We start from the raw sequence: 10766 nt of genomic DNA on the forward strand, positions 1-10766 counted from the left end.
GGGGGACCCCCACGCCCCCACCCCTCACCCCCGCACCTGGCTGCTCTCCAACGGTGGGCCAGGTTGGCCAAATTTGACCTCCCATTTTTCTCTGCGACGGCGACACTCACCCGCACGAAACCATCCTGAATCCTGCCTCCTCAGGCGGACGGAGCTGGTCAAACCGAGTTGGGCAGCCACCCGGCCCTGGCACCAACCCGGACAAATCTTCTGGGAGCAGGACAGGTGGAGAAGGACGCGAGAGCTTGGCTTGGTCCCCGAGTCTCACGTCACCACCAACCCCCGCCCACCTGCTGGATCTTTCGGTGCGCCCAGCGGCGCAATCCGTCCAAGCATCTATATTGCCGTTTGGGGAACGACCGAACCTCACGGCGAATAGACCAGCAATTGGCCCCCGCCCTGGAGAGCTGGAGGAGTTGTCAGTGATGACCACAGCCCCTGCTTCTGGTACTAGGTACCGGCTGGGCGCTAAACGCTTTACTTACGTTGTGCCATTTATTCGTCATAACAGCCCTAAGAGGAGTCCCGCTATCAGCCCCACTTTTAGGACAAGGAAACAGGCTAAAAAGTGGAGAAGCTGGAATTCCAACTGCGTCGGAATGACTCAGAAGCCTTCGGTGAGTACAGCATTTTCTGCCCCTCGGACGAGGAACCCTCCAGCCGGCCAGTCTCCACCGCGTTGATAGTCCAAGTTGATAGAAGCGGCCTCACCGTGGATTCACGGGTTTACCCAAACCTCCGACTGGTCAGGGGAGAGGCTGGCCAGGAGCACGGCCGCGAGCCCCCTGTTGGACCAGGAGCGCGAGGTGACGCCCGCGGCTGTCGCCTCGCGCTTCCCTTCTCCCTCCCGGGTAATCCTCCCTGGGCTGCCTGCCGGAGCCCGTTTTCGCGCCGCGCTTTACAAGCGGTGCTCATCTGCTCGAGGGCTGCAGTCCGGTTCTCGCACTGCTCTCGAAACCTCCCGGCCTCTATCTGGGGCCTCTTCTCCTTTCCCTCAGCTGGGAATCGGACTTCTCTCTCCACCTTCAAGATCAACAAAATCCTTGCGCCCACCTCCAGTCCCCCTATTACCAGGACCCCTCCCTTTCCTGCAAGGCTAAGCTTTGCCAACCAGCCTCACTGCTGCGCTGGTCCCTCACACTTGGTTAGAGAAGTTCAGCCTTTGCCCCGCCTCCGCCCCCCGCTTCACACCATATTCCACCCGAATTGCTCTGGCAAAAGACGCTGGGAGCAAAGCTGAATCCTCTAACAAGACCTGCGCGGCCACTTAATGCCTTTGTGCCTGGAAGAGTCTAGTGAATTTCTGATGAAAGTAGCATTTGTAGGACCCTTTTTCATAAGCCAGGAAAGGTGCTGGGAGATTTCCCGTGGCTCATCTCAGGTGTGTATTGTATTTTACTATGACCTAGCCTAAGTCACAAACATAACATTTTCTTAAAGTAGGCAAAACAATGGCATGCAAAATGACCAGTATTTCTATGTGTATACAGTATGTACCTAATTATACTCTACTGTGTCCCAAAAAGGATTTAAGACAGAGATACATAAAATACAAGGTCGTGTAAATAGAAGAGAAAAATGAATCAAATCGAGTAAGTCTGGAAAGAGAGTAGAAAGAAATGCCAGAGTGATCTACAACTTTGGGGAATATGAGTCCCAGCCTCTGTGCAGCCAGTAGAAAAGAGAAATCCTGCTGCAGGGGAGCACTGAAGTAGCAGTTGCAGGTAACTTTTTTCTAGAAACAGCTCTGAGAGGGATGTTACGCTTTCCTGGACAATCAGCAAAGCATTGTACTTACCATGTCGGTGTAGTAAAAAGACCTCATTCTTACACAGGATTTTCACATACATTATCCTCCTTAATTCAACCTTCCTGATGACACTGTGAGCTGCTTCTCAAATGTGAAGACCCAGCTTACAAGAGATTACATGACTTGTTCAAACTTTTGTGGCCAGCAGCAGAGCTAGTACTTGCACCCAGGAGTTGTACCCTTATGGCCAGTCAATGCTGGCTCCACTGTACCCCTCAAACTCACCAGCTCTATCAAAATGGGGAAACTCCTTGTGACTTTCAAGGGGGGATGGGGTTAATTCAACCAGAACTTCTGCCTCACAGAAGTGTTGTGACCTGTGATTTCAGTTCCAGGGTGAATTCTCTGTGATTGTGAGTGTCTCTGCCTGCTCTGAGAGTGATTGGCAGGAAGGGGATGTTAGTTAAGTGAGGATGTGTTTGCTTTTTTTTCAGCTTGGTCAGCCAGGAGCTCGAACACCAGTTCCCCATGGCAAAGCCATGCTATAGTCCTTGGGTGTCAAGACCCAGAGCCAAGCAGGCTGTTGTTGGCTGCTGCCATGAGAGATAGAGAAGAAATGGCCCCTCAAGACTTCCTGGAGCCCTGAGAGTAGCCAGGCCTATGCACATCATAGCCCAGGTGCTGTGGCGGTCAGCCCAAGGGTAGCCTCTCCCAGTGGGTGACCTCAAGCTTTTTCACTGTGGCTGGTTGCTATTTTACCACCATGACAAGACCTCTACTTCTCCCTGGCTGCAGACCCATTTCTGGCTGTCATTTTGACAAATCGGCCAGTTCTTACATAATTTGAACCTCTTCTGTGCTTGGTCATTCCAGCCAGTCCCACCTGGCACTGGTGTCACTGAGTCAAAGGCCAAGCTCTTTGACAATCGGCTCTTGTCTACTTGTCCCTTATGGGAGAGGCTCCGAATGGCCCACAGGGAATTCAACTGCATATTTGGGTCTAATTAAAACAGTGCTCTCAGCCAACAGGAGGGGGCACTCGGGGAAGAAAGAAGTCAAATGATTTCTGACACCCTACCAACGTGTTGGTACCTGATAGCCACTTCTGAGCTCCAAAGGAACGAGGCCATGTCCTGTTCATTTTTCGGCTCCCAGGCCTTTACACATGACTGCTCAGATGAAGCACTAATCATTGACTCACTTGGTGAATGATTGCCTGGGTGGTGAGATTATTTTCTTAACCCACATCTTCACTGGCCCCACCTTCTCCCCTAATCCAGTCCTTGCTGATGTTCAACGAATGTATATTGAAAAATAAGAAGAGGATGGAGGGGTCAACAGTTCAGAGGAGTGAAGTAGGGACAAAACACCCTGGTGTTGGTTTGCAAACTGGCCCTGTACACGGAAGGCAAGGAAAGACCAAAGAAATAGGCAGCCCACTCCAGATTAGTAGGTGGCAGGTTTAATAAACAAGGGAACTTACATGGAAGGCTTGTCTTGGGTGGCTGCAAGATGAGGGGCTCTTCATATCCACCCACCAGAATCTTAAAGTTTGTATAGAGGCCTTAACTGCAGTCAGTCACCTATACTGTCCAGATGGTCTCACAACACCTTCCTCTCCTAGGGCTGCATCCTTGGAATAGCTCCCACTGTGGGGTGGAAGGTACATTCCAAGGACAGGGCAGGGGGTGAGGAGCCTGGGCCCAGCTTGAGGGTCGACCAGCGGTCACGTCCTCTTGATTACCTCTTCCAATACCTGGCTTGCCATAAACTCAAGGAAAAGGGAAGTGGTGTCATTTGCTTGAGATAAGAATTAAGCTATGGGTATGCAGGGATAGGCTCTCAAAGGGAATGGTCCTGAGCAGATTTTTTAGGACGTCAGTGTGCTGTGAAGGTTGCTCAAGCTCCCACATGCTATTGCCCGCTCCCCCGCCCCGAGACGTTTCCACACCCTCATTCTTCTTTTGTCAGGCTTTTACCTCCAACCTGTGGTTAAAAGTCACTTCCTCAAAGAGGCTTTTTTTTAAGACCAGGTCAGGTTTCTCTTTTGGTGTTCCAGTACTTTCTGGTTTTGTGATTGTATATTAAAGTGTGTGTGTGTGTGTGTGTGTGTGTGTGTGTGTGTGTGTCTGTGTGTCTGTGTGTGTGTGTGTGCTGTTTCCCGAAAAGCAGTACTACTTCTGTTTTGCTCTCCATGTATCCCTAGCATAGGGGCTGGCTCACAGTTGATATTTAAAAACTATCGGGGGGGGTGGTAGATGAGGGTAAAGGGGATCAAATATATGGTGATGGAAGGAGAACTGACTCTGGGTGGTGAACACACCATGGGATTTATAGATGATGTAATACAGAAGTGTACACCCGAAATCTGTGTAACTTTACTAACAATTGTCACCCCAATAAACCATAAAAAATAAATAAAAACTATCTGCTAGAGAAAGGAATGAATGAATTTGATTATACTATTTGATGCTCAGAACCATCTTTTTTTTTTTTTTTTCACTTTGGATATCATTAGTTTCTTACAAAAGAGACATGGAAATTATTTACATGATGAGATTTCAGAACTTCGGTGGAACGGGCAGCTTCACGTGATGCCATGTCAGTAGTGATTTATTTCAGTCTACATACTTTCCAAGAATGTCACCATCTCTAAACAAGAAATTATCCTTGTCATCTATAACTACTTTGATGCCTCCATATTCTGGAAGAAGAACTTTATCTCCAACTTTCACGCTAACTGGTTGAATCTCTCCGCCCTTTCCTTTAGAGCCGGATCCAACAGCTACTACTGTTGCTTGCAATACTTTTCCTTGAGATTTTTCTGGAAGCATAATGCCTCCCTTGGTTACAGTTTCTGCAGCACTCCTTTCAACTAATACTCGGTCAAAGAGGGGGAGAAACTTTCTAAATGCCTGTCCTGCCATGACTCCGGCAGCAGCAGTTCGTACTCTGCTCTCGAGCTCAGAACTATCTTGAGCCTTCAGTGTTGCATTTGTCTCATTTTCTCACAAGGAGAGTGAAACTCAGAGACCTGTGAGAGAACATAGAGAGGTTGGAGCCAGGTCTGCTGGATCTAATGCCCTATACTTTCCTTACCAGGCAGTATAGAGTGCTGCCTGGGTGTAGGGAGAGTCCAGGTTAGTACTGTGTTTCCCCGAAAATAAGACCTAGCCAGACCATCAGCTCTAACACGTCGTTTGGAGCAAAAATTAAAACAAGACCTGGTATTGTATTATATTATATATTATACCCCCAGTCTTATGTTAAAATAAGACTAGGGGTCTTACATTAATTTTTGCTCCAAAAGATGCATTAGAGCTGATGGTCCGGTTAGGTCTTATTTTCGGGGAAACACGGTAGTATGAGAGAGATGCAAAAGAGACAGAAAGAAAGTCAGGAATGACTGAAACAGGACCGGGTTGGCACCCCCATCGTAGAGGCCTTTCCACGTCCCTGGCCTCATCTTTCCTTGACCTACCTATAGTTTAAAATAGATCATCCCCCTGTGGCTCGAGCTCCGAATGTCCCCTGTCGCACTGAGTTCCCTGTTTTAGAAAATTACCCTGAAACTTATGATTAATACCCTTAGGCTTATTGATCACAATCTCATGGTCCACCAGGCTAATCCCATCATCGCTCCTGGGTTGCTGACTTCCCCATAGACTCACGTAGCCACAGGGAAGGCTCCACGCAGACCCCTGGAACTGTCACATCATGAGTTTTTGGAGGTGTTAACTCGCTGCCTTCTCAGACCACCGATACTCTGGTAATAAACGCTTATTCTGTGACCCAACTCCTGTGTCGGTCTATTGGCTGAGCGGCGCAGGCAGCAAGAGCCCCGGACTTGGTCAGCCTCTGGTTTCAGTACGTCATTGATGTGGACCAAGGCAAAAGGAGTACTGACTTCAGAGGCTACAGATTTCTTCTCAGTTGTCTTCTGAATTGTCTGAATGCCTTCAACAGGCAATAGAGTATACTGGTTAAAAGGCACACTCCAACAGAAGTGGCACAGGAAAGCAATCATTGTTGGAATGGGAGGAGAGTTAGGCAAGACTTCAAAGAGAAGGTGACATGTGACAGATGTGTCGGAGTTGGCCTTAGACTCAAGAAAGGGAAAGGCTCCCTCGGGAAGCTAGCAGCCCCGCAGAGGTGACCCAGACCGTTGGGAGCTCTGGTAGTGACTGGACGTGGCCAGAATATGCCACTCAAGGAAAGGCATGAGGAGGGGCTGGAGAGAGAAGCAGAGACCAAGTTCAGAAGGGATCAGGATTTTTATTTAGAGGCAATGAGGAAGCATTAAAAGTTGGTTTGCAAAGTGGATCTGTGTTGCTCACTAATCCAGCCAATTCCCTCAAAAGTATACGTTTCCCTCCAGAAACTGGGAGAGCTTCTGGCAAGCATGAAACACCACAGACATGGTTCATGGGACTTGTCTGAGGACTTCTTCCCTTGTCAGTTCCCTTGGAGGAATTTCCATCGGAGGAAAGCTGCCGGTTCTCCCCGTCACGGGGAAGCACTTGGTGGATTTTTAGCCGACCTTGGCCAGATACTGAATGTATGAGGGGTATGTAAACAGACTGGAGATTTGGGCAGGACTTTCAACATGCCATGAACAGAAATTATCATGAGCGCTAAGGGGCGGGGGAAAGTCCTCTTGCTTGTTCACTATGGTTTTCTAGGGCCCTACCTATCACTAGAGAGGCCTCTAAAGAAATGTCTGCTTTCCTTAAACATCCAGAAACTGAAGATAACGTTAAGGTACTGGTCCCGCGTAACCTGCCCTAGAGCTAAAAGTTGACGTGAGCTAGTTATTTTATTTTTATTTTCCCAGCTTAGTTAAATTCCATTCTTTTTCCTATTGGAATCCAGCCTGAGATGTCTGCCAGCTGCCAAAGCCTTCCCCCTCCTCACTTCTTTTTCCTGTAGTTTGTTTTGTTCTTTTAACAGCTGTTGTCAGTGCAGCACCTCTAGTGTCGTGTCTAATACAGCCTAATAAAGCCCACCTCTACCCCTATGTGGGGTTTAACAACAAAGGCTGGCACGCCATGGTCAGTTTTCTCAACGTGGCCCACAATGCTATTTTATAGGCCAGCCTATACCAAGACAAACCCCAAGGAGTATGGCATCACCGTCCTTAGCCAGCCCCTGAACCTGACTGAGGAGCAGATCTCAGAGATTACAATGTAAGCCGCCACGTCCCCGTCTCCCGGCTTTCTTTCTTTCTTTTTTTGTATTTAAGACGTACATTTTTTTTTTTAATTAAAGTTTATTGGAGTTGACAATTGTTAGTAAAGTCACAGCTTTCTTGTTACCTTCTCTTCCCTTTGGATACCCTGAGAGGATTTTCACTAATGTGAGCTGCTGGGCTGGATGGCAAGGTCGTTTAATCAGGCAAATGTGAACATAATATTTTCAATGCTTTGTGTACAAACTGCTTGGCCATTCTTCCTCCTCATACTTATCAGGGAAGTAAATGTGTTTTTGGTTCTACTCCCTTTTGGCTCTTGATAAGAAGTTGCTAAAAAAAAAAAAAATAATAATAATAAAAAGAAGATGTTCGCGGAGCTTACACAAATATGCTCCTTTCCAGGATGCAAAATGACTCCTGAGAACTGGGAAAGTTCAGTAGATCTTTTATCTCCCCAGCAGTCATTTCCCTCAGACAATCAGGCTTTGGAGATGTTCACAGATCCTTGCCTTCCTCAAGCTTAGGTTCTTACCTCCCGGCGCCAGGCAGTAACAACATCATTCTTGTGCAATCTGTAGTATGTTTGTAGTATATTTGCTGGCAATGTCTTTATCAGTGCAAATTTCTGGTAGTAGTAGGGTTCTCATGTTCCTATCCCTGTATATTCTGAGTGCCCTCAACACTGGGCCCTGAACTTGCCAAGTGTCATTGGCTAAAAGTTGGGCCCTGGTTCCTTGGGGCCTTCTTCTGGACACCCTCCAGGACCCTCAACTAAAGAAGAATAATCTGTCCTGTGTTCATGCTCACTCAGCCCAAATTTCTATACCTCCTACCAAGTCTTTTGAATATGAAATAGGAGTCTTTTGTGATTAGAAAATAATATCTGTTCATTAAATAAAGTTTAGTGAATAGGGGGAAAAAAGGTGAATTCCAGAGCCTGGCTCTGCTCCTGCCCCCTACCTGCTGTGTCGACCATGGACGAGTTATTTAACATCTCTGTGTCTCAGTATCCTCAGTTGTAAAAATATAGATGATAATAGCACCTACCTATGAGGTTGTTTTAAGAATTGAGTTAATACATGTAAAGTGCACACAAGTGCTTCAAACACTAAGTATTACTAGGAAGTAATACTTGCATAGCAAGTATTAGCAATTATTATTTGAAGGGCAGCTTTTGTAATTGAAAAATCTCTTTGTGATGACTAGGGTTCAAGTTAATATTAAATTTAGTGAGTCATAAGTGTAAGCTCTACATTCAGTGAACAGACTTATTATTTGTGGTGGAAGAAATCCAATGCCTCACTCCCCTGTAATAGTTATACATCACACTCTTGCCATGGCCCCAGAATGGGCCATGGCCTACAAACTTAGGCTTAGCCATCACATTTGCATTAGCCAAAGAGATGTTAGCAGCTGTGTGGATCAGCTTTTTCTCCTGAGTTCCAGTGATTTGCCATTAGAAGAACCTGCCCCAGGTAGCTGTTGCCCCGTTAGCCTTGGTTCCAGAAGAAAACCCAGGAAGCAGATCAAAACCAAACCCATGGCCTGGAGCCAAGCCCAGCTGACCAGCAGCCTAGAACAGAGTCACCCCGCTGACGCCAGCCTAGATCTTCTGACTCCCATAGTTGATCTTTGGACTCAAGAATTTGAGAATAAATGTTTCTTACAAGCATTGTTGGAGTGTTTTGTCACATCATGTAGCCTGTACAGTATTATTGTGGCAAAAGTCAACTGAGACATATTTCTATCAACAACAAAGCCAGTACATTTTGATCCTAAATGTCAAGGGAAATGTTGATTAATATGTAAACTACCTTGAACAATCATATGCATCAGTCAATGTCAACTTCACAGGAGAATCATATGGTTTACTCAAGAGTTTGACTGAAGGGAGTTCCAATAAGGAACTATTTACAGGGATGTGGGTAGGGCTAAGGAATCAACGAGGGATGGTGAAGCCCTCAGCAGCTGTTACCACCTTTAGGCTGAGGGGCAAGGGGTGTCCTTGAGAAGGTCACTTCATCTCTCTGGGTCTCGATTTCTACTCTCTCCTCTTGCCCCATTCTTTCCCTATCATATGCAGGACTTAAAGTCTTTACTTCTGCCACCAACACCCAGAATTAGGATAAAGATAGAGAAGTGTAGCTAATGAGCTAGATGACAGAAACAAGGCAAAGGAAATTTGGCTCTATCTAGTAATGACTCAGCTTATTCTGATGAAATTGGCAGGGATAAAGCCCAGAGGGGTGCTCAGATCCAAAACACTGATGCCTCATTACAGGAAAAGGGACTCAGAATAACTGTACCCACTGTGGAAAAGACGGGGGAGTAGGTGTCATTTCTAAGTTCATTATGAATCACAAGTGGGATCTATTTGAGTCCCTCCTACTACCCATAGAACAGGTCCCTCACTTGTTCCTGGATCCTTCTCTGCCCCCTTCTCAGAGCGTTGTCCTGTCAATCTTCTATTTCCTATATCTCCAACTTCCTTTCTACTGGACCATTACAGGCAATATTTGAACATGTCCACACTTCTCTCATTAAAAAAGAAAAATCTTCCCCAATTGTTTCTTCAGCTATTACGTATTCTCTTTCCTCCCTGCACAGCCAGATTTCTCTGAAGAGTTGTATATACTCATTGTCACTATTCTCCCACCTGTCAGACACTCCTCAATCTCCTCATTAAGCATTTCACTCCACAGTGTCACAGAAATTCCTTTTGCTAAAGTTACCAATGACCTTCATGTTGCTAAGTCTAATGTATGCTTTTCAGTCTTCACCTTTCTCAACCTCTCAGCAGTGTCTTCACAATCCTCAATACGGAGAGTTGGGTTATATATATACTTCCTCATGACCAACTGTTGATGAACATACTACATATAGTAGGTTGCGTTTTTGTTCCCAATTTGTCACCCTTCCTTATATCCATGCCCTTGGGGATATGACTTTGCAGTTCTTCCCATAGAGGTGGAATGTAATTCCCCACTCCACTGGGATGGGATTGGCTGTGTGACTTGCTTTGGTCAGTGGGGTAGGGGAAGAAGTAACAGTGTGTCAGAATGAGTTCCAGACTTCAGAGGCATTGCATGTTTCTAGTCACTTTGCTGTATTGCTGCCATTGCCATGGTGGAGGGGTGGGAGGAAATGCCCTGGTTCCGGAAGAATGACTGACACGTGAGCAGAGCTGCTCCGCGAACCCGCTGACCTGTTAGCATGAGTGTGATAACTAATGCTTACTGTTCTATACCACTGATTTGGGGGCTGTTTTTCACGCAGCACTGAAGTAGTAATATAAGCCTGATACACCATGCCTTTCCCACAAAACAGTCACAGGCCTCAAAACTAGTCTATAAATCAAAGCTGTTCATCAATGGCTGACTTAAGACTCTTCTTCCAGTTCTCCTCGTCCTATATCTTAGCAAGCAGAAAAAGAATGGAAGCTTCTGGGAAGAAGACATGTCAGCTCTTGGAATTTTGTGAGTATTCCTCATTTTCACACCAGAATTTGGGATCTGGGATCTGTGTATTTGGACCTCATGGGAGATGTATTCAAATATTATCACAGCTTTTTGGTCCAGGAAGTACCAGCTGGAACTTAAAATAATTGATTTTGTTTCACTTTTCTACCAATGGGTATCCATTTTTTTTCTTGGTTGGTATTTGTTGTATTTTTGTGTGTGGGTTTTTTTCCCTTCTTCCACCCTCCCCACCTCCCACTCCAGTTCAGGCCATTGTTTATCAGTCTAATTGTGTAGGACACAGCTCCCGGGCCCCTGCTGGTATTATGAGCCTTGCGCTCTCCCCGGGCTGAGGCAGTCGGTCGCC

General features: G+C 46.4%; 2 protein-coding genes across 3 annotated transcripts in view; both read right to left on the minus strand.

Moving 5' to 3' along the window:
• Positions 1-402, minus strand: part of B4GALNT2 (beta-1,4-N-acetyl-galactosaminyltransferase 2) — a 31418-nt gene extending 31016 nt beyond the window's left edge. Inside the window, exon 1 of one of the 2 annotated variants that reach the window (XM_033088992.1) lies at positions 111-402. In XM_033088992.1, coding sequence (XP_032944883.1) covers positions 111-124 — 14 coding nt within the window. In that variant the 5' untranslated portion in view covers positions 125-402. The remainder of the gene's footprint in view (positions 1-110) is intronic. The other variant, XM_033088991.1, reaches the window with a different exon arrangement.
• Positions 403-4335: 3933 nt separating this feature from the next.
• On the minus strand, positions 4336-4703 carry LOC117012637 (10 kDa heat shock protein, mitochondrial-like). Its single transcript, XM_033088993.1, has one exon. The coding sequence runs from the start codon at positions 4675-4677 to the stop codon at positions 4369-4371; it is 309 nt and encodes a 102-aa protein (XP_032944884.1). The 5' UTR covers positions 4678-4703; the 3' UTR covers positions 4336-4368.
• Positions 4704-10766: the final 6063 nt, after the last annotated feature.

This window comes from Rhinolophus ferrumequinum, chromosome 21 (assembly GCF_004115265.2).
Source record: "Rhinolophus ferrumequinum isolate MPI-CBG mRhiFer1 chromosome 21, mRhiFer1_v1.p, whole genome shotgun sequence".
Taxonomy (NCBI): Eukaryota; Metazoa; Chordata; class Mammalia; order Chiroptera; family Rhinolophidae; genus Rhinolophus; species Rhinolophus ferrumequinum.

Excerpts from the sequence above, each read along its gene's own strand:
- LOC117012637 (XM_033088993.1), bottom strand. The coding sequence starts at position 4,677 with ATGGCAGGACAGGCATTTAGAAAGTTTCTCCCCCTCTTTGACCGAGTA.